Here is a 26792-nt window from a genome sequence, read left to right as displayed (position 1 = left end):
TCGTGTTCCTGGTAAAAAGACCTTTAATTTGATATATAGGTCGACCAGGTTTGGATAAGTTCCTATACTGCGCAAGGCGTCTTCCCTAGCTGCCCCTAGCTTTGTGGACGAGATCAGGTGGGTGTCGATAACTAGTACTGGTGATATGATGAGTACGAGTTATCGTCATGTCTGTAATTCAATGGAGCGGTTGCAATTGAGTAAAAATATTAATATAAGGTCGATTCATACTTAAAAAGTTGTGAAAAATCCAAATCTGAGGTCAAAACTCCGAAAAAGTAACATTAGAAGGTCGAAAATTCAATTTTTAACTACCGTTCTAATACAAAAAAAAGTTCAAAGAGTCGTGACGTCAAAGTTGACGAAATGCGTTGAAACGCATGCACAGAAATAAACGAAGCGGGAGGAGTCATGAACTTTGACGTCAATGCGACATGGTCGACTATGTGTGGATACACTTTAGGGGAAATTGCCCGTATTTTTTTTTTTTTTTACAAATTGTTTAATAATTTTCTTTTCTATGAACGTTTTAAGAATGAGTGTCCTTTTTGTGTGTTTCCAGATGGATGAAGCTGAGAAAGATCAACCTGAGTACTGCGGATGGTCTCCCACCTCTACCCATGCAGATATCCTGGGTGAGGGATGGTATTCTAGTGGTGGGTATGGATAGCGAGATGCACGTGTATTCCCAGTGGAAACCTAGCGCTAGTAAGTACCCATCGCGCGACAGCGTAGCGATCCGAAAGCCTTTTTTCAAAGAGGTCAGGATGTTTGATAGAGGTAACTGAATCGGCTAAGGTCTTATCGTCACGAAATCGAAGAGAGGAAGATAGGATAGGAGAAAGCCAGCCGTTCCGAGAACGAACATTATCCGTTCAGGATAAAATCCGCCCCGAGCGGGACTCCAACCCACGGCCTAGAGCTTACAAGGCAGACGCGCTACCAACCAAGCTTGCTAGGTTTCATCTAGCTGGCGAGGTTTCATCAAACTTAATGTAGGTATTCTAGTGGTGGGTATGGATAGCGAGATGCACGTGTATTCCCAGTGGAAACCTAGCGCTAGTAAGTACCCATCGCGCGACAGCGCAGCGATCCGAAAGCCTTTTTTCAAAGAGGTTAGGATGTTTGATAGAGGTAACTGTAACGGCTAAGGTCTTATCGTCACGAAATCGAAGAGAGGAAGATAGGATAGGAGAAAGCCAGCCGTTCCGAGAACGAACATTATCCGTTCAGGGTAAAATCCGCCCCGAGCGGGACTCCAACCCACGGCCTAGCGCTTCAGACGGGCTACCAACCAAGCTAACTAGACTGGCGAGGTTTCATCAAACTTAATGTAATAGAGCTCACTACGTCCCTTCACATTTTTTTTAAAAGCCAAATTACCCTGGCACCACCGAAGCATGATATTACTTCAGGGTGATTTGCTTCCTTTCAGAGGTCTTGATATGTAGAGGGTGAACACGAGAAACGCCACTGTGTTGGAAAAAAATGGCTCACAAGGTCTAAACGATTGCTTTCTCTTCCCTTCACATTTTTTTTTTTTTTTTTTTTTTTTTTTTTTTAAGCCAAATTACCCTGGCACCACCGCAGCATGACATTACTTCAGGGTGATTTGCTTCTTCTTCCAGAGGTCTTAATATGTAGAGGGTGAACACGAGCAACGCTACTGTGTTGGAAAAAATGGCTCACAAGGTCTAAACGATTGCTTTCTAATTTCCCAGGTCACTATCGGGATAAATCCCTAGCCTGTCCATCCACTGGCAAGTTGACGCATCAAGAATCGGAAGAAGTGCAAGATACGCGCAACCTACGCGATGAAGATTTACGCAACCTTGCGCAGGAAACAACGCAGCGGCGTCTGGCTAACGTGAGCTCTATGCCGCACCTGTCACGCGTCAGCTCAATCAATTTGACCATGATGGCGGCTGAGTCTATGAAGAAACAAGGTATGTAAATATTATGTCTCTTCTCGTATATCTGATGAGAGGCATACTACGGGATGGTCATGCTATGATACAGACTGGATGAGTTGAATGTGAATTTTAGTGTGTAATGCAACATTCGTGTTGCATGTTGCTAAAGTGTCGACCCGGCATAAGATAGCAAACTTTACTTAGGTATTGTTGGTGTTGAAAATGCCGAAAAACCATGAAACTTTTGTGTTAAAATTGTCCGGGCGGCGCTTCGAACTTTTGGACGTTTGCGGTCTCGTTACATCTGAGTTTCGAAAGAATACTGCGCTTTTTGTGTTCATTGAATTAATCATTGCTTCCTTGTGCCGCAATTTCAGATCAAAACGTGACGAGCGCATGACGGCGTTTTTTGCCAACAATTTTGCGGAGGACCGCTGGCGCAAGGCCGCGCTCAAGAACGCGTTCGCGCTCCTCGGCAAGCAGCGCTTCGAGCACGCCGCGGCATTTTTCCTGCTGGCCGGCGCGCTACGGGACGCTATTGAGGTGATTCTGAACAAACTGGAGGATATCCAGCTGGCCATGGTCATCGCTAGACTGTACGAAGGAGAAGGTAGGTGAAAAAGGGTTGACCTTCGCTCTTAAGGTCCCGGGTTCGAATCCCACCATTGACCAAAATTTGTACTCGTTTTTCACTGACAAATATTTTTTTCTACTGTTTACTTTCTGGTGTTCTCGTGTTGACTCAGCACTCAAATGGAAAGTATTGTGTCTTTTATCGCCCATCTGATGAACATACTACGGGATGCCGGGATGGGCATGCTACGAAGGGCTTGGGGTTCGAGCCTTTGCTATTGTATGATTTTTATTCAAGGCAAAATAAAGTATTTACGAGTGTAAACAAGACCACATTTGCCAGCAAAAAAGTATTGAGAACAATTGATTACAATAAACATTGAAACATTACAGGAGAATTAAAGAATGAATGGGAATACTTTGTCTTCACTTGACTAGGGTATGAAACATTAATAAACATGAAACAATAGTAATGATTTCCCAAAATTTGTACTCGTTTTTCACTGACAAATATTTTTTTCTACTGTTTACTTTCTGGTGTTCTCGTGTTGACTCAGCACTCAAATGGGAAGTATTGTGTCTTTTATCGCCCATCTGATGAACATACTACGGGATGGCGGGATGGGCATGCTACGAAGGGCTTGGGGTTCGAGCCTTTGCTATTGTATGGAGGAATTTTAATTGTGTTATGCATAAATGCTTGTCACAAATGTCGTTCCCCGCTTGATATACTACGCTAAATTTTATGACATGACTTGGACTCGAACCACCAACCTCCAGATTCAAAGTCCACCGAGCTAACCACTGCACCACTGAGGTTGGTTTGCTATTGTATGATTTTTATTCAAGGCAAAATTAAGTATTTACGAGTGTAAACAAGACGGACAAGACCACATTTGCCAGCAAAATAGTATTGAGAACAATTGAGTACAATAAACATTGAAACATTACAGGAGAATTAAAGAATGAATTGGAATACTTTGTCTTCACTTGACTAGGGTATGAAACATTAATAAACATGAAACAATAGTAATGATTTCATGAAACATGTTACGAGTGTAAACAAGACCACATTTGCCAGCAAAAAAGTATTGAGAACAATTGATTACAATAAACATTGAAACATTACAGGAGAATTGAAGAATGAATTGGAATACTTTGTCTTCACTTGACTAGGGTATGAAACATTAATAAACATGAAACAATAGTAATGATTTAATGAAACATTAATAAACAATGCCCGTCTTTTCTTGTTTAGCCGGTCTAGATCAGACGCCTCCCAATCTGAAGCGTCTCCTCTACGAGGAAATCCTGGGCTGTGATCAGAACGGCGACAACCAGAACTTGGCGGCCGCACATCCCGACCCGTTCCTGAGGTCGATGACGTCTTACCGTGAAATACTGGCTGCTCTGCTTCAAAAAAGATAGGGACAAGGTGCTCAAATGACTGACACCAAACCCGGTGGCGTCCATCACTACTGTGGTGCCGGGGGCGTGGCTACCCCGCAGAAAGTTGTTGATGTCTTCAAACATGTAGATGAGTTTAACCACGGTCGGCCCATGGTAAAGTCCTGTGTCCGGCATTTTGAGTGAGGTAAAGTTGACGCGGCGCCCGGAGTAGTCTAGACCTTTGAGAGCCGTTATGTGACTGGAATGGGAAAGAACGATAGAAAGGGTTAAGCTTGATGCACACTTATTTCTTGGTGATCTTTTGGAGTGATCCATCATAAGAATAATAATAGACTCTTGACTGGATAGCAACACCACTACGCGAGGTTTAACCGGAGGCATTCTCTACCACCTAACCCTTACCTTACCAAATGGCACTACAGCCCGATGTTAGCCTTGGCTTGGCCTCCTCCACACTGGACCTCCACCTAACCCTTAGGTGGAGGTCCATTATTATAATGGTCAAATTTTCAAATAATTGAGGATTAAATTCCATGACCTCCATTATTACAGTCGCATGTATCAAACTTTTTTTTTTTTTTAATGAAAATCAGTGGCGGAACTTACACAGTGTCCATGGCATTGAGAGCCGTTATGTGACTGGAATGGGAAAGAACGATAGAAAGGGTTAAGCTTGATGCACACTTATTTCTTGGTGATCTTTTGGAGTATTTGGAGTGATCCATCATAAGAATAATAATAGACTCTTGACTGGATAGCAACCACTAGGCGAGGTCAACGCCGGAGGCATTCTCTACCACCTAACCCTTACCTTACTTTACCTTTCCAAATGGCACTACAGCCCGATGTTAGCCTTGGCCTCCTCCACACTGGACCTCCACCTAACCCTTAGAGCTCCATTATTATAATGGTCAAATTTTATTATTATTATTAAAAAATACCTAATAAAAAAATAATTGAGGATAAAATTCCATGACCTCCATTATTACAGTCGCATGTAATGAAAATCAGTGGCGGAGCTTACACAGTGTCCATGGCGTCCTGCAGGGGTCGCGATAGTAGATCTCGTCCACTGAACAGATCTGTGTAGAGAGTTTTCATGGTGAAGTGAACGTCAATTAGTTGGACTCCAGCAAAACAAAGTTCCATGTAATAACAGGTTTGGACCACCTATCATTTCAATCCTTAACTTTAGACTAGCATGAGGCAAGACTAGGAAACGAAGTACATAGAATTGAAAATATCATAACTTGGTTACCCATTTAGGTAAATGTACATGGAAAACGAGCTAGAATTATCTTTATTCTAGCAAAACAAAGTACCAAGTAACATTATAACAGGTTTGGACCACAATCCTTAACTTTGAAGCAAGAATAAGAAATGAAGTATGTACATAGAATCTTAAATAGAAATACATAGAATTGGAAGCAGGATTACTTAGTTACCCATGTACATTTTCTTTCCAAGTCACATGGAATTATTTTACATCAGAAACGAGCTAGAATGTAATATTCTAGCAAAACAAAGTACAAGTAACTGGTTTGGACCACATTTTACTTCCTAGACTCGAGAATCTAAGCTTGGGGGACTAGCAGAATCTCAGGATGGACTCACAGATGTAAAGTTGAAGGACAAGGAAGCTCGTCTTGCTAGATTTGCTAGCTTGCTACTTTGTCCATCATTCGGAAATCTTGTGCCTCATCCAGCTTCCTGGTTTGATCGCTAATGGACTCACTTTTAGAACTGAGCCACTCAGTAAAGGGCACGCTTTTAGTATTGAACCACTCAGTAAAAGGCACGCTTTTCGCCGTCTTGCCAGACTACTTTGTCCATCATTCGGAAATCTTGTGTCTCAGCCACAGCTTCCTGGTTTGATCTTGTGGCTCAGCCACAGAAGCAACTTTTCGCGTGGTACCCGGATGGGTGACCATCTGGGCTATCGCGTGCTGGCTTTTCCTGGCACCACTCTGGGTGAAGTTAATGGAATTTTCATTGGCAAATGGAATCTTCAAATTATGTTGATCCCAAGAGACCCTTAACAAACAGAGTATACTTACCTATACACACTCAAAAAGCCCACTCTGAGGCTTAGGTGTAGGGGTAAACAGCCCTAAAGGATGGGTTATTAAGCTTTTACGAAATACGTACCTATATCTAGAAAACTTTTTTGACGGAAATTTTTGTCAGCAAATTTGACTTCTTTGTGTCCAAGTTTTTTGATCCAAATATCAATATCTGACTCAGTTAGCCCCAAATGACTTACCAGATAGTAAACAACTCAACTTAAACTCAACTTGCAAAAAAAAAAAAAAAAAAAAAAAAAAAAAAATGTGGCGAAATACCTACTTATAAAAAGAAAGAAAACATAGTACAGAAATACTCGCAAAAAAGGAAGAAAAAAATCTAAACCACCAACTTACTTCAGTAAAAAATTACAATTTGCTTTTCGATCGTTTTTTGTTTGTTTACACCGAAAAGATAACTTTGGTTTATTGCTCTACACTCAAAGACCTGTGAATTCAGACTGCATGTTGAGCAGTATAGTAATTCCGTAAATCTGTAATTCATCAAAACAAGTTCTGCCATTAACTCGATATGAAGAGGGGGCCTTTCACTACCTGGTCGCATTGCTTGGCCATCAACCTCGTATAGCGGTCAGTTTTGGGAAGACGATCAAATAATAGTCCTTATACTGCTCGCATAGGACTGAAAAGTCCCTTTATTTCAGTAATAGGCTACTCATTATTGTGGTCAAATTGTCAGATAATATTTACGGACGATTATTATTCTGTTAAGGTGGTATCTTCTGTTTCATCCCTTGTGCGCCGCATCCATTTTTGTTTGGGACTATTGCGGGGATTCCATGCGGGGATTGAACTCACGCCCTCTTGTTTACCAGACGAGCGTCTTGTCCACTACACCACAAGGACAGAGTTCTCCTGAAGTAGCTCTTTGTAATTCATCAAAACAAGTTCTGCCATTAACTCGATATGAAGAGGGGGCCTTTCACTACCTGGTCGCATTGCTTGGCCATCAACCTCAGATAGCGGTCAGTTTTGGGAAGACGATCAAATAATAGTCCTTATACTGCTCGCATAGGACTGAAAAGTCCCTTTATCTCAGTAATCCGCTACTCATTATTATGGTCAAATTGTCAGATAATATTTACGGACGATTATTATTCTGTTAAGGTGGTATCTTCTGTTTCATCCCTTGTGCGCCGCATCCATTTTTGTTTGGGACTATTGCACTGCTTGACCGACGATAAAATTCCATGTGGGGATTGAACTCACGCCCTCCTGTTTACCAGACGAGCGTCTTGTCCACTACACCACAAGGACAGGTTTCTCCTGAAGTAGCTCTTCCACCCAACCGCGTAATCAATACCAACTCTTGGCGATCTTACAATAAATTACTCCTCTTCTTTTTCTCCGCCTTTCCCCGTGTACAGACGCGGGGTCGGTATTTTTCTCGGTCTCTCAATCAGCCCTAGCTAGGGTGATTGCTTTGTACTGACTTTTGGTTTTGGCTACAAATATTACGAGTGGATGCCCTTTGCACTCAACCTTTGCTATTTCTTTAGCAAGGGAAATTCAGGCTGGTCTACTCCCTGTTTAATGTCCCCAGCGAGACTCACAATAAGGTCTTAAGGTCCAGTTATACTGTACCACAATTTCCTGTTAACGTGCAGGTGGTCTGTTATTACCGTACCCCGTACGATTGTTTGTCCTTGAAGTACACAATTGTCCCCTCGTAATCCAGTTAATTCTACGTTAAGCAATGAGAATCTTAGGTCTTCCGTACGCCCACAATCTTGTGCCTTCTACGAAGGTTGCTCCCGGTACGAAATCTTTTCCCTAAAGGATTGGTTAAGCTCTTACGAATCCTTTTTGCAAGACTTTAGTGTGATACCCACTCCCCACTCGGCCACGGAAGTTGCATTTATTCGCAATTCTCGAAGAATTATTTTCAAATCTCGCAGAAGTTGACTTCAAGGAAATCAAGGATGTGTGGAACACGAGGCACGTAAGGTCGGTGTCTTGAAAGTTGTTGAAATATCCTCAATTCAAACCGGTACGTATACGATATAGATAGAAAATATCTTTTGACTGAGTTCTTGAAACGCTTCCTTGATTTCCCGTCTCCCCGTGGTTTGAGACTAGCGAATTAAACAAAATGTTTTTAACAAAACCTTGTTTAGACTGCCGGGCTAAAGGGACTTTTCAGTCCTATTCAGACAGTATTAATAAACAAGAGCTTTATAAGATGTTTTGTGTACCTACACACTGTGTGCTGAGGCCGGAACTTGACCTAAATGGGTATACTATACACTTAAATAATTTATATATGTACGATTTTTATAAATTCTATGAAATTTTCATTTTAATGAAATTTATTTTCAATGTTGTCCAGAAAAGGACGTAAAGTACAGTCGAACCTGCCTAAATGGGAAACTCGGATAGACGGGGGGAAAACGTAGCCCCTTCATAAGTAAATTGTAATTGGGGAAACACTTTTATATTTGGGAAATTTTTATAAGCAGGAAAAAATTGGCGGTCCCTTGGATTCCGAATTAGACAGGTTCGACTGTATACACTGGACTTATACAGATTAGTACAGATGACACATGATGCGTTATGCACTTATGCCAGTTATTCTTTGTGATATATTATATCTACCTGTTGCTTTGTGACATGTTGTCTTATAGTACAAAGACACGTCAACCTACCGTAATCGGTAGATTACGAATGAAGTACCTATGAATTCTATGATAAAGTTTTTAAATAAAGCACAGCACAGAGGTCGAGTGTATTGGAATACATCACAGGCACACTCCATTTGTCAAGGGTCTAGGGTTTCCTTGGGATCAATTTAATTCAAAGAAACTATTTACTGATGAAAATTTGTAATGAAACAATAAGTCGAACTTAGTGTTTCAACTAAACTTGAAAGTGGATCTGGAGTTAGGTAGTTCGAGTCCAAGTTAAGTATTGCTACTAATCAGTTTTCGGCCGGTTGACTATGTTTGGAGACACACCTTTACTTTTCACTTCCCTCTAATAAGGGGGAAGAAAAACCGGGCGAATTGCAAATTACCAATTGACCAATAGGGTATGGTCGTAAAATGCATTAAATAATGATAAAAAAAAAAAACAAGTTTAATGTGGATATTTGAATCAATGTGTTATTGCAACTTTTTTGTCAAATTGTCAAGTTAGGAGGAAAATACCTATAAAAAAAAAAGTGCTTAAAGAGTAGGATGTCAGACTCAGGAAGTCTGAGCAGACAGCAGACTAAGGACAACAAGCACACCTGGGTGGCGTAGTGGTCAAGACGCTCGCCTGGTAATGGCGTTCGATAAGGATAGGAAATGAAGTACATACGAGAAAAATCAGTAATAGAATCTCTTAGAATCAATAACAGAAAATATAGAAATATGTACTTAGATACCCACATGTAAGTTTTCATTCGAAGTCAAAAGGAAAGATAGGACAATCTGGCTGGCTAGATGACATGAAATTGGCAACATTGTTCGTCTTAAGTTAAACTTAAGTTTATCTTTAGATTTCATACATACGACGGTTAGTCCAAAGAACAAATGAAAACCAAGACGACGACGAAGGAGGAAAAAATATTTGTGATTTAATTAAATCTTTAGAATGTTTACAAATGTATGAATAAGCTGTATTTGCAAATGTATGAATAAGCTGTATTTCTCTTTGGACTAGTTTGGATTTAATAACCGCCCCACAACCGCTGCCAGTCCAAACTAGTCGAAAGAGAAATTTCGTATGATGACTGAAAGAGAAAAACACCAGTAACTTATACTCTTCACACAGTTGGAGTTACTGCTGTTCTTCTTTTCAAGATGAATCTTCACAAAGTCACGTCAGAATATCAGGCTAAAAAAGGTCACATAATATAATAAAATACGGTTATACTTATACTGAATACGGTTACATCCAATTTTCGACGTCCTCTGATCTCTCGACGCATTTTCGACGTCCTCAACATCCATAGCCCTTCTTCTTCTTTCTCTTCTTCTTGTGTTTTTTCTTATACGGCTCTCTACGTTCCAACCGGGGGGCATCCTCAAAGGTCCTTTTTGCAAGCGTTACGTCAAATTGGTCTCGGATATTTCTGGCAGCTCCATCATGGGCCGGGAAGTTGAAAACTCTGGTGCCACTTTCTGGATTTGGATCGTCGATGTTTCTTCTGTGCAGGTTTTTGCCTTGTGGAGTATCGGCGGCGCTGATGGAATGTGGCTTCGCGAGTGCTGAGAAGGTGGTTGCACTCTCCTGAAATACAGAAAGAATCGTACACCCTTTAAGGCTGTTTGCCCCTACACCTACCCAAGCTTCAGGGCGGGCTTGATTAAGATTAAGCTAATAGCGCGTCTGAGAAGCTCTAGTTCGGGGATGTGATCCGTCCGAGAGGAACTTTAACCGCAAAAGACAAGGTTCATTTTCGGTCTCTCTTGGATTTCGGAAGGATAAGGCTCTATTGTTACAATGGATATTATAGAAAATATAAAAATTATGTTAAAATATTACAGAGAACGTAAAAAAAATACAAGTACAACTTACCAAAACGGCCAACGAAAGGAGCACCGCCGGAAGGGTGCCGGTTCGAAGAACCTTCATCTTGATTCCCCTAGGACTCACTGATGGCAAGTGCTGCCAAACTTATGATTGTGGTTTGTTTTGTAGGAATGTGATTTGTTTTATAGGACTAGCAAAATTTCCTTTATTGTTTTGACGGATTTTTGACAGCGCCATCTGTTTGGTAATGTCACAGACATGTCAGGTGTCAACATGAATGTTGTCGTAGGTTGTTTAGATGCGTCTTTATCTCAGGGAAGTTTACTGGGGGGGTTCATCCGGTCCCTTTGTCCGGGCCCCAGGCTTCTGAACAACTAAAAATGTACCTACTTATTGGTATAATTGGTATATACTTACTTATTGGTATAAGACTAAAAATGTTCAACATTTTGGACTCGGGCATCTAAGTTTACAAAGCGCGCAGCAGCGTTGGGCTTCTAGGCCTACTAATACTGTCCAAAATGCTAGACATGGGCCTATGAGCTTACAGAGTCCTTGGGCTTTTGGAGGATATTCTTGTTAGTAAAACATTGCTGCAAGGAGGGACCCGACCCCCGGGATTTAGCCCCGAGGGCCCGGTTAGGTTGTGTATGGCCTTGCTGAATCTCATTTGTTCTGATTCTCTGGATTACTTACTTGCTTATATCTTTGAATCCCTAAATAGGGGGGACGGACGAAGGGCCGCAACAAAGGATCTCCATCTGACGCGATTTTGGGCCAGACTTTTAACTTTTCCCCTGGGCCCGCTTAGCTTGTGTACGGCCCTGCTCAATCTCCTTTGCTCTGAATTAGATTTCCATATGTTGTTTTGATTTATTTTCCATTACGCAATTGATGATTTTTTCTATTTTTATAATCCAGTTTTCCTTGCTTATCCGTGAATCTGTGATCGGAATAATGAGGAAAATGAACGTTCACCTGGCTTTCTACTAAATGGAAAAACGATCTTTAAATTTACCTGGTTTTCTCTAACAAACGAAATTCTCAACAGGTTTTGTCATAAACAACAGGAATATTATTCCTTAATTACTAAATTACACGAGACAGCTGGCGGCCAGTCACTCGTCACTCGCGGCCAGTAAAGGTGTGTCCAAACATAGTCGATGTTTGTCGATCCACACCAATTTACAATTTTACATCGATCGATGATCAATCGACGGCCGTCGACATGTGTGGACACACCTTAACATGCCAGCCTATTTTTTATGGCGCCATTTGTTGTTGTTTGTAAGTGTGTTAGCTGTTAGCGGATGTCAAAGCCTTGTCAAGTGTCAAAACAAATGGTAAAATGGAGAGAAAGGGACTAACCCCAAGGTCTGCACTATTGTAGGTTTTTTGTCACTGACCAGGGTCCCCAGGTAACGGAGGCGTGTTTTCCACTAAACTTGAACTGACCATTGACAACTGGAAAGGTGACCTCCATTCAGTTTCCATTGGAGTATTGATCAATTTTTCAGTGGTCAGTTTCCCGAAAGGATACACCTTGAATCTTGAAATGCATTTTGGGCTTTTGTAGTGTTGCTTTCAGGCGATGACTGTGGAAGTATCGATCATTGTGAAATGTAGACCTTGCTTGATCTACATCTTGTTTTTTTTTTTTTTTTTTTTTTTTTTTTTTTTTTTTTTTTTTTTTAAAGATGAGAGTTTACCGCCGTTTTTATTTCGTAGCGATGAAACAACTGCTACATTGGACGCTTGATGTGGCCTGTGGCGTGGCATGCCCATCCCGTAGTTTGCCTTTCGTCAGATGGGCGAGAAGGGGCACAATACTTCCCATTTAGGTGCTGGGTCAACACGGGAACACCAGAAAGTAACCCGTTGAAATATTTGCAATCGAAAAACGAGTACAAATTTTTGTCGATGGTGGGATTCGAACCCGGGACCTTCTGCATGGCAAGCAAGCGCGTTACCACTGGACCAACCGTGCCCCCTCTTTAAAAGTGTACTTTAAAAGTGTAAAGCTGTGTCCACACATAATCGACGACCGTCGATCGACGAGGTGAATCTATGTATGTTGTCGAGGTAGTGTCCGGTTTCAGTCGACGGGCGACTATGTTTGAACACAGCTTAATAAGAACTATAAGAAGGCTTAATACAAATACATATACATACAAATAAAGAAACAAACACAGTATCATAATAATGCGGTATTTTTATCTGTTACCATAAGGCAGATTTATATTTCATTAATTGTACCTACCTAACTAAAATTTGAAAGAGTTAAACAATTAATAATAATCGTTTCCATGAGAAGGTGCGTAGCCGCCACTTACAGGTTTTGGATAATCCGATTTTAAACCAGATTTTGGTGCATATCCCGAGTCTGCGCTATAGCCACTTGATTTTGGTGCATAACCCCCGTCTCCTCCACTATAGCCAGTTTTAAACAATTAATAATAATCGTTTCCATGAGAAGGTGCGTAGCCGCCACTTACAGGTTTTGGATAATCCGATTTTAAACCAGATTTTGGTACATATCCCGAGTCTGCGCCATAGCCACTTGATTTTGGTGCATAACCCCCGTCTCCTCCACTATAGCTAGTTTTTAGTGCATATCCTGATGATTGTGGTGCATATTTCCCGTCTCCACCACCATAGTCAGTCGATTTCGGTGCATATTCTGCACCTCCACCATGACCAGTTGATTTCGGTGCATATCCCCCATCTGAGCTGTGGCCAGATCCAGATCTTGGTGCATATCCCGCGCCGGCGCTATAGCCTGATGTCTCTGGTGGACAGTCATTCGGGTCTTTTCCTGATCCGCTTGGGTAACCTCCAAGGGAGCTTGGATATTGACTTTTGCCAGACTTGTAGTTTGCCTCATTTTGGACGCCCCCGTAGCCATAGGTGGGATAAGCCACACTGGACATGATGTTGATCTGAAAGGGAAAAATCGGTGATTCTAACTACGCACAGGAAATATCTTAGTGGATTTGTCATAGATCTGCCAGAACTAAATCCATTGTCTGGCAGAATTGTTAGTATTAACTAAATGTAGTGACCCATTTAAACTAAATATGGCGACCCATTCAAACTCTTGGCGGTGACCCATTTAATATTGAAGGTTCCTACCACTCAAATATCTTACGTTTTCAAAGCACAAAAATGATGAGAAGTGATATTAAATAGGCAAGAAATAACCTTTTGAAAATATATAAAGGCTCTTACCTTTAAAACTAAAAGCGTAAGCAACAGGGGGAAGGCGCTTTCATTTCGTTTGGCCATCTTTGAGAGCTGCTTCAGGGATGATGTAGCTAACAACTGAATTCTGCTAGAACATAGTCTATTTTTATACCGTATGTGATTATTTTCGGATAAAAATAACTCCAGTTTATTAGTCCGTCCTTCCTTTATTATTACAATAGTAATAAAAAGGTATAAGGGACGGACTATTGTATTCGCTTCGGTGTCGTCTGTCTGTCACTCTGTCTGTCACTCTGTCTGTTCCCATAGAAGGACTTATCCAAACCTGGTCGACCCCGAGCAAGGTCAATAAATGGATGGGTGACTTAAAGTTAATTGACTAATTGTGGGATTTTTTTTTTCTCATTTTCTCACACAAATGAGCTCTGATCTTGAAATTTGTCGCGACGACCTATGAACTCAAAGCGAGAAAGTTTTAGATAACACTTCAGTCGTTATTTTAAGACCGGTTTTAGCGTCACCTATGTTAAGCTACGCCGAGCAAGGTCAATAAATGGATGGGTGACTTAAAGTTAATTGACTAATTGTGGGATTTTTTTTTTCTCATTTTCTCACACAAATGAGCTCTGATCTTGAAATTTGTCGCGACGACCTATGAACTCAGAGCGAGAAAGTTTTAGATAACACTTCAGTCGTTATTTTAAGACCGGTTTTAGCGTCACCTATGTTAAGCTACGCCGAGCAAAGCCAATAAATGGATGGGTGACTTAAAGTTAATTGAGTAATTGTGGGATTTTTTTTTTTCACATTTTCTCACACAAATGAGCTCTAATCTTGAAATTTTTCGCGACGACCTATGAACTCAAAGCGAGAAAGTTTTAGATAACACTTCAGTCGATCATTTAAGACCGGTTTTAGCGTCACCTATGTTAAGCTACGCCGAGAAAGGCCAATAAATGGATGGGTGACTTAAACATTATATTGGGAATAAAGGGAGAACGGGCTCTAGTCTTGATTTTAAATCATTACATGAAAGTAAAATCAAAAAATCAAATCAAGAATGATAATAAACTGAATATTAAACAAATTGGGTAGGTACATAGGTACTGATCGAATAAACTACGGGCTAAATAATTCCCGGAGGGACGGGCCCAGCTTGTTAATGGTCGCCTTTAACCCTTTCGTGTTGCCCGCCCAGCCCGCCCACCGCCCAACCCAACACAAAGCCACTAACCCGAAGCAAGTGCATAGATTCGGGAGAAAAAATCTCGAGGTATACCAAAGAAAAGGAATTTTAACTGGGATCAGCATAGAAGATTCTCGAAAATGTCGGTCCCTGATGAATGGACTTTGATAAATTTCATGACTTGATTTGGACTGGAACCACCAACCTCCGAAACTGAAGTCCACCAACCACTACACTATTGAAGATAGATCTCTTTGATCTTGGGCAAAGTTTTTGAGCCCTGTTTAATCCATGAGGGCATACTCAAAAAGCCCACTCAGAGGCTTAGGTGTAGGGGCAAATAGCCCTTAAGGATGGGTTAAGATCTATGATAAGGTTACATGGTAGAGATTGTCCTAGCCTAGGGAACAATTTCGTTCGTTTGTAATTTCTTGTTTACGTGTTCATTGAATTATAACCAACAATAAACAGCTCTAAAGGATGGGTTAAGCTTCTACGAATCCATGAAGGGGTTATTTTCAGTTCAATATCGACAAATCATAATCAGTTCCGTCTAAGGATAATGACATGTCGTATCTCATCAATATAATCAATGTCTGGTCAAAATCAATCAATGTATGGTGGAGTTTTTGTTATGATGTTGTCAATCTATGTATCTAGAATCTATGATATTGGTCTGACAGATCTATGCAGTTCTGTCAGACAGTCCGAACGTGTCAGAATCTCGAGACGTAGGTCTCTCAGACCGTCAGAAAGACCTGGGTCTGAAGCTTTATCAGCCACACTTGTCTGAAGCTGGGTCTGAAGCTTTATCAGCCACACTTGTTCCGACGCGTGACGTTCTGAGCGTGAGTGGCAGGCATTTTTCAGTGTTTTTAGTTTTGGTTACATTTGTCCAAAATAGAAGTAGAGATTCTGGCTCGGACCGAAGTAGCTAGCTTTGTTGGTCTTCTACCCCTAGGTAGAGTCGGTTATCTAGATAGAAAACTGATTTCCATATGTATCTTTCAGATAATAATCGTTATCCAGTGCAATTAGTAGACAATGAGTAAGAGGATCTTGCTGCAAGAATAATTTAATTATTCATACTTTAGATACATGTAATGTGTGAAAAAAGTATCAGGTTTGATCTCTTTCAGGTCTTAATCTATTGATTTTCCGAGAGATAGAACAAAATTAAGGAAAAATTTACCTGGTGACAAAATGGGCGAATTTGTAGGAAATTTGTAAAGGTGTGAAATAAAATCAGGTTTGATCGATTTCCATTTAATCTTAATATCTAAAACTACCGATTTTATGAGAAGTAGGGAAATTTCCATGGGAAAATCAGAGTTGTAGTGAATTTAACTATCATTAATTCAGTATACCCACCCATTTTCCCATTTATCAATCAGCCTTGACTGAAATAATATGTAAATCCCTAATCAATTTATTGAACAATTAAAATACATAAATACACAAACAATGAGATATAATTATTGTGACGTTTACTACGGTGACTGGTGAACGTCATCCGTCGTACTAGACTTTCAAACAGGTATGCCCCCCAATCATTTTTATCCCCATAGAATGCTTATGCCATAATCTTAACTGTATTAGGTTTTTTCCAACACTAAAGTTTAAATCTCTAGTAGCGCGGTCAAACTTTCTTGACTTGGCAGGGCGGAGCGCTACCACGCTCCTTAATACAACTGCCCAATTATCTGATGCTGGATAGATATGTAAGTGAAGCCGATGAGTTCTAATAACAAAACGCGTCCTTAGCTGCTTCAAACTCGAAGGTGTCAGCTGAATTTAGCTTAACTCCATAATTTCATACACGAAAAGCCCACCCTGAGGCTTAAGTGCAGGGGCAACTGCCTCAAAAGATAGGTTAAGCTTATACGAATCTGCGAATACTAGCTGATTTGGTGACACTAGGCTTTTCTCCGAGAGAACCAGTTCAATTAAAATCCTCCATCGAGAAATTCACGAGAGATTGCTCTTCAGGCGCATCGCATTCACAATCGAATAGGACACCTGCACAATCTTCAGGAAATACTTCCGGCTCAACACGACCGTTCCCTGATAGAACCTTACATGCCCAGGCTCCTGTATGCTGCGCAAGAAGAACACTATATTGCGCCGCGTGCGGGGCGCGCATGCGTACCAGCACGACTCATTGAAGGCGCGCCGCAACATGGTGTTGTAGTCGTCGAGAAGCTCCGAGCTGTTGCAGATCAGGAAGCTCTGCACGACGATGTTGAGGAATTGGCCGACGAATTTTAGGAGTCGCACGGGGGGGAGGTCGCCCGGGTTGTTGGTCAGCTGGAAGAGGCAGAGGGAGAGACAGATGTTGTTGCAGATGATGACCAAGAACGCGATGTTGTTGCAGAAACCGGTTAACTGCGGAAGCGAAAAGAAGTTTGAAGAAAACATTAACTGATGAAAATTTATAATGTAATGCAACAATAAGTTGAAAAAATTAAATGGAAAAGAATGGTTAGACAATAGAATAGAATATACCTTGTTTATGCTATCAGTATCCCGTCTTTTAAACCCGCAGACAGCGTCTTTTTTACGGAATTTCATGTCTTGAAACACTACTCAGTGCTCACCTTCAATGTTTACCATGTGAGGGGCTACCCTTTTAATAAATTGTTCAGGTCATTGTCAGACTTTATGCCATCTAGCCTTTGAGTTGGGATTTCAACTATCAGCTCGGGTTTGTAGTCAAACGTCCTAACTTTTGAGCTACTGGGTCTGGATCTAACACTAATAAAGACTGTATTGTTTAGCACAAAGCTGATGGTACCTGAGATCAATGTGATTTCTCATTGCTATCTCAAGGCTAAATTAATAGAGACATCACACTAATGAGGTACTGAACTACCAACCTGATCGCGAAACATCAACAGCTTCTGATGAAACTTGAGTACTTGTCTGAAGTGACTCCAGTCATACTCGTCCCTTTGATTTCTCTGCCAGTCACCTCCATTCCTCTGCCCGTCACCTCCATTCCTCTGCCAGTCACCTCCATTCCTCTGCCCGTCACTTTCGTTTCTCTGCCGTTCATGCCAGTGAAGTCCATTCCTCTGCTCTTCATACCAGTCACGCCCATTCCTATGCCCGTTACGTTCGTTTCTTTGCCAGTCACGTTCGTTTCTCTGCCCGTCAAGTCCATTTCTATGCCCGTCATGTCCATTCCTCTGCCGTTCAGTTCCAATTCTCTGTCTTTCATGCCCGTCAAATTCATTTCTCTGCCCTTTATGCAAGTCACTTCCAATTCTATGCCCGTCACCTCCATTCCTCTGCCCGTCACAATTCAGAAGGGAATCCTTTTCCCTTGTCATTCTCTCAGAGTAGAGCGCCATACAGAACTGATCAGTTTCAATATCGGTGTAGTATATTTGATAGTCTTCCCACTCGTGAGAAGTACCAATCTTCCGTACATGATGGCACAGGAGCTCAAATTGACCTAGTATGAGAGATTGGGGGGATTAAAGATTGAACTAGAGATTTGTAACGATAACGAGTGAGTGAGTTAGAAAAAGAAGAACGGCTCTTTTCAGTGGTCAATGAGCAGGGATTACTCAGTCAATGAGCAGGACTACTCAGTCAATGAGCAGGACTACTCAGTCAATGACTCATGAGTCAGATCCTAGCCTTTGGACGGATCGAAATAATATCTGAGCTCCTTTTATTTATCCTCAAATTTGTAAGTTGCTCTTTAAGATGAGTTACAAGTAGCATCACTGGTAATTAATCGATCACCTAAAAGTGAAACAATCGATTAATCGGTTGCTTTCGAGTAATCGATTGCATCTAGCCTTTGAGTTGGGATTTCAACTATCAGCTCGGGTTTGTAGTCAAACGTCCTAACTTTTGAGCTACTGGGTCTGGATCTAACTAACACTAATAAAGACTGTATTGTTTTGAACGAAGCTGATGGTACCTGAGATCAATGTGATTTCTCATTGCTATCTCAAGGCTAAATTAATAGAGAAATCACACTAATGAGGTACTGAACTACCAACCTGATCGCGAAACATCAACAGCTTCTGATGAAACTTGAGCACTTGTCTGAAGTGACTCCAGTCATACTCGTCTCTTTGATTTCTCTGCCAGTCACCTCCATTCCTCTGTCCTTCATGCCAGTCAAATCCATTCCTCTGCCCGTCACGTTCATTCCTCTGTCCTTCATGCCAGTCAAGTCCATTCCTCTGCTCTTCATACCAGTCACGCCCATTCCTATGCCCGTTACGTTCGTTTCTTTGCCAGTCACGTTCGTTTCTCTGCCTGTCAAGTCCATTTCTATGCCCGTCATGTCCATTCCTCTGCCATTCAGTTCCAATCCTCTGTCTTTCATGCCCGTCAAATTCATTCCTCTGCCCTTCATGCAAGTCACTTCCAATCCTATGCCCGTCACCTCCATTCCTCTGCCCGTCACAATTCAGAAGGGAATCCTTTTCCCTTGTCATTCTCTCAGAGTACAGCGCCATACAGAACTGATCAGTTTCAATATCGGTGTAGTATATTTGATAGTCTTCCCACTCGTGAGAAGTACCAATCTTCCGTACATGATGGCACAGGAGCTCAAATTGACCTAGTATGAGAGATTGGGGGGATTAAAGATTGAACTAGAGATTTGTAACGATAACGAGTGAGTGAGTTAGAAAAAGAAGAACTGCTCTTTTCAATGGTCAATGAGCAGGATTATTCAGTCAATGAGCAGGACTACTCAGTCAATGAGCAGGACTACTCAGTCAATGACTAATGAGTCAGATCCTAGCCTTTGGACGGCTCGAAATAATATCTGAGCTCCTTTTATTAATCCTCAAATTTGTAAGTTGCTCTTTAAGATGAGTTACAAGTAGCATCACTGGTAGTTTGAATTAATCGATCACCTAAAAGTGAAACAATCGATTAATCGGTTGCTTTCGATTAATCGATTATTCCAAGCCCTGATCCCTACCTTGAAGATGGATCACGATCATCGGTATGATGGGCATAATGACGCACGCCACCAGGGCGAAGATAAACCCGTAGATAATCTCAAACAGGTAGATGGCCTCGAACACTCCCGGCTGGGTTTCGTCCACCCCGGGGATCCTCACGTTAAATGGGTGCCGCTTTTCCGGATGGTCCGTCTGATAGACGAGGCGCCGAATTTTGAACTCGGCCGCCGTTTTGGAGAAGAAAGGCTCGAGAAGGGCGCCACACATGATGGCCATTGCCATGGTCAGGTAGACGTTAAACATGAGGTCCGCCCTCTTCTTGTATTTGAGAATCACGCGGGAGTCGAACTGGCTGAACGAGGTCTCCATGAACCGGATCATGCCTTGAATCACAGAAAATCGAGGGACACAAAAAACGACTCATAGGGTATAAGACTTGCATAGGTTATTGGTCGTTTTTGCGCCAAACCATTTTGAGTCTGAGCTGTGATTTATTTCGTAGGGTATTTACATATTTCCCCCGCTACAATTTACTAAACCAAAAAGAATTTTAATTGCGTAACCAAGTCATGAAGTTTATCACGCAATGACTTTGACTGGACTTGAACCACTAACCTCCATGTCCGAAGACCACCGAGTTAACCACTATACCACTGAGGTTGGTACGTGATAGAGCTCAAAGGGTTTAACCTCACCTTATCTTATTATAACCCATCCTAGCTGTGGACTAAACAGGGAGTAGACCAGACTAGTGTCTAGTTGGGGAACTTTAATCAAGAAGGATAGACTGAAATTTCCCTTTCTCAAGGAATAGTAAAGGCTGAGTGCGAAGGACATCCACTCGTAAATTTTATGTAGCCAAACCAAATATCAGCCCAAAGCAATCACCCCAGGGCTGACTGAGAGACGCAAAACGCTCTTACCTATGAAACATATAAGACCTTGTTTAGACTGCGGAAGTAAAGGGACTTTTCCGTCTCATTCTGGCAGGATAAACAAGGTATAGGTACCTATTCTGTTCTATTCAGTCCTATTCGAGCAGGATAAACAAGGTATATTCAATTCTACCTTCGTCCCAAGAGTGTATTATCATACCTTCGACTTCAGCATAGTTGATCTTGTACTGGAGGCACGCAATGTATGTCGCCATCAGGAACACATCCTCTAGGAACGTCTGGAAAAACTCCGGCAGGTAGCGAATCGACTGGGTGACGGTGCTGTAGAAATGGACGGCGGCAAACGCCAGCCCCACGCTGTACTGGAAGTACATCAGCAGCTGGCCTAGCCGCCAACGCCAGTCGCGTTGGCGGCGCCTCTCGTTAAAAAAGCCCACGGCTTCCACGATCGAGAGCAGGTAACGGATTGAAGTTGGACTGGCCATTTTTTGAAGAAAAAAGTTGTCTTTGTTGGAAACTTTAAGCGATTTTCTGTCAGGATTTCAGGTATTAAAGAAATTTGTTGTCAAAAAGGACGGTAAGGTTAATACAAAGATAAACGATCTTTGTTCTGCGATTTTTTGTTAGGGATGAAAGAAATTTGTTGACAAAAAGGACGGTAAAAATGAAAATTTTTGACAAGTGCCTTGATGAGCCGCCAACGCCAGTCGCGTTGGCGGCGCCTCTCGTTAAAAAAGCCCACGGCTTCCACGATCGAGAGCAGGTAACGGATTGAAGTTGCACTGGCCATTTTTTGAAGAAAAAAGTTGTCTTTGTTGGAAACTTTAAGCGATTTTCTGTCAGGATTTCAGGGATAAAAGAACTTTGTTGACAAAAAGGACGGTAAGGTTAATACACAGATAAACGGTCTTTGTTCTGCGATTTTTTGTTAGGGATGAAAGAACTTTGTTGACAAAAAGGACGGTAAAAATGAAAATTTTTGACAAGTGCCTTGATTCAAATATTGCAGGTTATTGCAGAAGAAACGACCAACAAAGGTCCAAAAAAGCAAATTGGCATAAAACAATTATTTTCGTAGATAAATCAGGACAACCTGCTGGTCGTAATATCGCTCTTACAAATCTTACAATTACTAGCTTTTCGCTTTTACTATTATACTACTATTACCTACTAACTTTTATCTAGAAGGATCGAAGCAGGGGTGGGGTATATTTTGGCGCCTTGGGCTCACACGAACAACATCCCGGAAAAAATGACCCTTGAGTGACTAGCTGACTAGACTGGGTGTTGGCAAAATTATGTCACCAGCAGACGGTGGTTGACTTGATTTGGTGGTGCCCATATGAATTTCCCTGAAGAATTAGAAAAGGTTAAGTGCGAAGGACGCTCGGAAAATTTTGTAAACCAAATATCAGTCTAAGAGCGATCACCCTAGGGCTAATATAAGGACTGACGAAAAACGCCGACCCCGTCTGAGCACGGGAAAGGTGAAGAAAAAGGATTTGTGCCCATAGGAGGGGCGACTACCCTTTTTTTTTTTAATTTAAAAGATGAGTGTTGGACTGACGAAAAACGCCGACCCCGTCTGAGCACGGGAAAGGTGAAGAAAAAGGATTTGTGCCCATAGGAGGGGCGACATGATGAATCAAATGAGTACCATCCTCGCCCCATAGCTGTCCCCCATCTGGTGGCAATGGAGTACTCATGTAACCTCCTACTTCTGATGATAGAACGGAGTAACTGTTGATATCTGAAATAATAGTAAGAGAAAGTAAAATGGAGAACTGTTACAATGTGTATAACATAATGAAATTTCATCAAACTTGGACATCAAAAATTTACTTTAACCATTGATTCAGGGAACTCTGAATAGTCAAACTCATTCGAAAAAAAAAAAACCCTTAGGACCTCCTCCGTTTTGGGATCCCCTGATGTCAAAAAAGTGATTTTTAGCCCATGGTCTGTACGTATGTATGTATATCCCGTAGTATGCCTCTCATCAGATGGGCGAGAAGAGACATTGATTCAGGGAACTCTGAATAGTCAAACTCATTCGGAAAAAAAACCGCTAGGACCTCCCCTAGTGGCCCATCAGGTACTATATTTTATATAGGATCCTTACGGGCCCCCAAAGACCAACTATGAGCAAGCGTCCTTTAGGTTTTTCTTTTTTTTTTTACTACGCCACAAAGGCAGGTCTTACCCCAAGAACAAAATACACCTTCCACTTTTAGCACTGAACCACTCAGTAAAGGGCACGCTTTTAGTATTGAACCACTCAGTAAAAGGCACGCTTTTCGCCGTCTTGCTAGACAGCTAGACTACTATGTCCATCATTCGGAAATCTTGTGCCTCAGCCACAGCTTCCTGGTTTGATCGCTAATGGACTCACTTTTAGAACTGAGCCACTCAGTAAAGGGCACGCTTTTAGTATTGAACCACTCAGTGAAAGGCACGCTTTTCGCCGTCTTGCTAGACAGCAATCTTGAAAGTTCAGGGTTCCGCAAAGATGTTCACCTTTTGAAAAGGGTTCCGCGGGCCAAACTAATTAAGAAACACTGAGCTAGACTACTTTGTCCATCATTCGGAAATCTTGTGCCTCATCCAGCTTCCTGGTTTGATCGCTAATGGACTCACTTTTAGCATTGAACCACTCAGTAAAGGGCACGCTTTTAGTATTGAACCACTCAGTAAAAGGCACGCTTTTCGCCGTCTTGCCAGACTACTTTGTCCATCATTCGGAAATCTTGTGTCTCAGCCACAGCTTCCTGGTTTGATCTTGTGGCTCAGCCACAGAAGCAACTTTTCGCGTGGTACCCGGATGGGTGACCATCTGGGCTATCGCGTGCTGGCTTTTCCTGGCACCACTCTGGGTGAAGTTAATGGAATTTTCATTGGCAAATGGAATCTTCAAATTATGTTGATCCCAAGAGACCCTTAACAAACAGAGTATACTTACCTATACACACTCAAAAAGCCCACTCTGAGGCTTAGGTGTAGGGGTAAACAGCCCTAAAGGATGGGTTATTAAGCTTTTACGAAATACGTACCTATATCTAGAAAACTTTTTTGACGGAAATTTTTGTCAGCAAATTTGACTTCTTTGTGTCCAAGTTTTTTGATCCAAATATCAATATCTGACTCAGTTAGCGCCTATGAGCTTACAGAGTCCTTGGGCTTTTGGAGGATATTCTTGTTAGTAAAACATTGCTGCAAGGAGGGACCCGACCCCCGGGATTTAGCCCCGAGGGCCCGGTTAGGTTGTGTATGGCCTTGCTGAATCTCATTTGTTCTGATTCTCTGGATTACTTACTTGCTTATATCTTTGAATCCCTAAATAGGGGGGACGGACGAAGGGCCGCAACAAAGGATCTCCATCTGACGCGATTTTGGGCCAGACTTTTAACTTTTCCCCTGGGCCCGCTTAGCTTGTGTACGGCCCTGCTCAATCTCCTTTGCTCTGAATTAGATTTCCATATGTTGTTTTGATTTATTTTCCATTACGCAATTGATGATTTTTTCTATTTTTATAATCCAGTTTTCCTTGCTTATCCGTGAATCTGTGATCGGAATAATGAGGAAAATGAACGTTCACCTGGCTTTCTACTAAATGGAAAAACGATCTTTAAATTTACCTGGTTTTCTCTAACAAACGAAATTCTCAACAGGTTTTGTCATAAACAACAGGAATATTATTCCTTAATTACTAAATTACACGAGACAGCTGGCGGCCAGTCACTCGTCACTCGCGGCCAGTAAAGGTGTGTCCAAACATAGTCGATGTTTGTCGATCCACACCAATTTACAATTTTACATCGATCGATGATCAATCGACGGCCGTCGACATGTGTGGACACACCTTAACATGCCAGCCTATTTTTTATGGCGCCATTTGTTGTTGTTTGTAAGTGTGTTAGCTGTTAGCGGATGTCAAAGCCTTGTCAAGTGTCAAAACAAATGGTAAAATGGAGAGAAAGGGACTAACCCCAAGGTCTGCACTATTGTAGGTTTTTTGTCACTGACCAGGGTCCCCAGGTAACGGAGGCGTGTTTTCCACTAAACTTGAACTGACCATTGACAACTGGAAAGGTGACCTCCATTCAGTTTCCATTGGAGTATTGATCAATTTTTCAGTGGTCAGTTTCCCGAAAGGATACACCTTGAATCTTGAAATGCATTTTGGGCTTTTGTAGTGTTGCTTTCAGGCGATGACTGTGGAAGTATCGATCATTGTGAAATGTAGACTTAATACAACTGCCCAATTATCTGATGCTGGATAGATATGTAAGTGAAGCCGATGAGTTCTAATAACAAAACGCGTCCTTAGCTGCTTGAAACTCGAAGGTGTCAGCTTAACTCCATAATTTCATACACGAAAAGCCCACCCTGAGGCTTAAGTGTAGGGGCAACTGCCTCAAAAGATAGGTTAATTTAATCATCCAAAATATCTTGTCTTTATTCCACAGGTATAAGAAGAATACAAACACAGCACATTTCATAATAAGAAAACAACACATTAGGTACATGTTTTACTTTACACCAATACCTACATTTCATATAATATCTTCCTGTGGTTCAATTAGCAGGGAGTTTGCAATCGAAAAACGAGTACAAATTTTTGTCGATGGTGGGATTCGAACCCGGGACCTTCTGCATGGCAAGCAAGCGCGTTACCACTGGACCAACCGTGCCCCCTCTTTAAAAGTGTACTTTAAAAGTGTAAAGCTGTGTCCACACATAATCGACGACCGTCGATCGACGAGGTGAATCTATGTATGTTGTCGAGGTAGTGTCCGGTTTCAGTCGACGGGCGACTATGTTTGAACACAGCTTAATAAGAACTATAAGAAGGCTTAATACAAATACATATACATACAAATAAAGAAACAAACACAGTATCATAATAATGCGGTATTTTTATCTGTTACCATAAGGCAGATTTATATTTTATTAATCGTACCTACCTAACTAAAATTTGAAAGAGTTAAACAATTAATAATAATCGTTTCCATGAGAAGGTGCGTAGCCGCCACTTACAGGTTTTGGATAATCCGATTTTAAACCAGATTTTGGTGCATATCCCGAGTCTGCGCTATAGCCACTTGATTTTGGTGCATAACCCCCGTCTCCTCCACTATAGCCAGTTTTTAGTGCATATCCTGATGATTGTGGTGCATATTTCCCGTCTCCACCATCATAGCCAGTCGATTTCGGTGCATATTCTGCACCTCCACCATGACCAGTTGATTTCGGTGCATATCCCCCGTCTGAGGCGTAAGCCAGTTTTTAGTGCATATCCTGATGATTGTGGTGCATATTTCCCGTCTCCACCATCATAGCCAGTCGATTTCGGTGCATATTCTGCGCCTCCAACATAACCAGTTGATTTCGGTGCATATCCCCCATCTGAGGCGTAGCCAGATCCAGATCTTGGTGCATATCCCGCACCTGCGCCATGGCCTGATGTCTCTGGTGGACAGTCATTCGGGTCTTTTCCTGATCCGCTTGGGTAACCTCCAAGGGAGCTTGGATATTGACTTTTGCCAGACTTGTAGTTTGCCTCATTTTGGACGCCCCCGTAACCATAGGTGGGATAAGCCACACTGGACATGATGTTGATCTGAAAGGGAAAAATCGTTCATTCTAGTACACAAAGTCACAAAGGAAACATCTTACGTTTTACGGCTGTATGTCTCGAGTCAGTCTTGTTTGAGTAGACGTTTCTCTTGTCCAGGTAAGGCCAGCCACTCATTATCAGGTAGGCCTGACAGGTACATCTGATCCGGACAGTGTGTGTGTGTGCTCATCAGGTATCAATTAGACCTGATCAGGTATACGTGATATGTAGTGAGGGGCTGGCCTTACCGTTTCAAAGCAAAAAACATGTTGAGATGATAGATGAAAATAAAGAGGAAAAAATAATCTTTTGAAAATATGTATTTCAAGCCTTACCATCAGAACGACCAGAACCATAAGCGTAATCAACAGGGGGAAGGCGCTTTCATTTCGTTTGGCCATCTTTGAGAGCTGCTCCAGGGATGATGTAGCTAACAACTGAATTCTGCTAGAACATAGTCTATTTTTATACGGTATGTGATTATTTTCGGATAAAAATAACTCCAGTTTATTAA

General features: G+C 41.7%; 4 protein-coding genes across 6 annotated transcripts; 1 reads left to right on the top strand and 3 right to left on the bottom strand.

Moving 5' to 3' along the window:
• The first annotated feature begins 66 nt into the window (after positions 1 to 66).
• LOC103513557 (dmX-like protein 2) lies at positions 67 to 3914 on the top strand. Its single transcript, XM_017445857.1, has 5 exons — positions 67 to 117; positions 563 to 708; positions 1722 to 1950; positions 2291 to 2523; positions 3745 to 3914. The coding sequence occupies exons 2-5, from the start codon at positions 567 to 569 to the stop codon at positions 3912 to 3914; spliced, it is 774 nt and encodes a 257-aa protein (XP_017301346.1). The 5' UTR covers positions 67 to 117; positions 563 to 566.
• A 5598-nt stretch (positions 3915 to 9512) lies between these two features.
• On the bottom strand, positions 9513 to 10638 carry LOC103513319. The gene is made up of 2 exons (XM_008478139.3): positions 10484 to 10638; positions 9513 to 10195 (listed from the first exon to the last, which is right to left on the bottom strand). Exons 1-2 carry the CDS (start codon positions 10538 to 10540, stop codon positions 9905 to 9907), a joined length of 348 nt encoding a protein of 115 aa, XP_008476361.1. The 5' UTR covers positions 10541 to 10638; the 3' UTR covers positions 9513 to 9904.
• Positions 10639 to 12632: 1994 nt separating this feature from the next.
• Positions 12633 to 26766, bottom strand: LOC103513301 (glycine-rich cell wall structural protein 2-like). Of its 2 annotated transcripts, none has more exons than XM_026826619.1 (3): positions 26614 to 26766; positions 25945 to 26281; positions 12633 to 12878 (listed from the first exon to the last, which is right to left on the bottom strand). In XM_026826619.1, exons 1-3 carry the CDS (start codon positions 26677 to 26679, stop codon positions 12727 to 12729), a joined length of 555 nt encoding a protein of 184 aa, XP_026682420.1. In that variant the 5' UTR covers positions 26680 to 26766; the 3' UTR covers positions 12633 to 12726. The 2 variants fall into 2 exon arrangements, with proteins under 2 accessions (XP_026682420.1, XP_026682424.1); XM_026826623.1 differs by lacking the exons at positions 25945 to 26281; positions 26614 to 26766 and adding exons at positions 12973 to 13377; positions 13667 to 13809 and having other exon boundaries at positions 12633 to 12810.
• On the bottom strand, positions 16369 to 21314 carry LOC103513549. Of its 2 annotated transcripts, XM_026826614.1 has the most exons (5): positions 20861 to 21314; positions 19783 to 20148; positions 18991 to 19413; positions 17705 to 17820; positions 16369 to 17213 (listed from the first exon to the last, which is right to left on the bottom strand). In XM_026826614.1, exons 1-5 carry the CDS (start codon positions 21144 to 21146, stop codon positions 16797 to 16799), a joined length of 1608 nt encoding a protein of 535 aa, XP_026682415.1. In that variant the 5' UTR covers positions 21147 to 21314; the 3' UTR covers positions 16369 to 16796. The 2 variants fall into 2 exon arrangements, with proteins under 2 accessions (XP_026682415.1, XP_008476612.2); XM_008478390.3 differs by lacking the exon at positions 17705 to 17820 and having other exon boundaries at positions 18845 to 19413.
• Positions 26767 to 26792: the final 26 nt, after the last annotated feature.

Source organism: Diaphorina citri, unplaced genomic scaffold, assembly GCF_000475195.1.
Source record: "Diaphorina citri unplaced genomic scaffold, Diaci psyllid genome assembly version 1.1 scaffold40, whole genome shotgun sequence".
NCBI lineage: Eukaryota > Metazoa > Arthropoda > Insecta > Hemiptera > Psyllidae > Diaphorina > Diaphorina citri.
The sequence above is the reverse complement of the archived record's forward strand: the minus strand, read 5'-3'. Positions and strand labels throughout refer to the sequence as shown.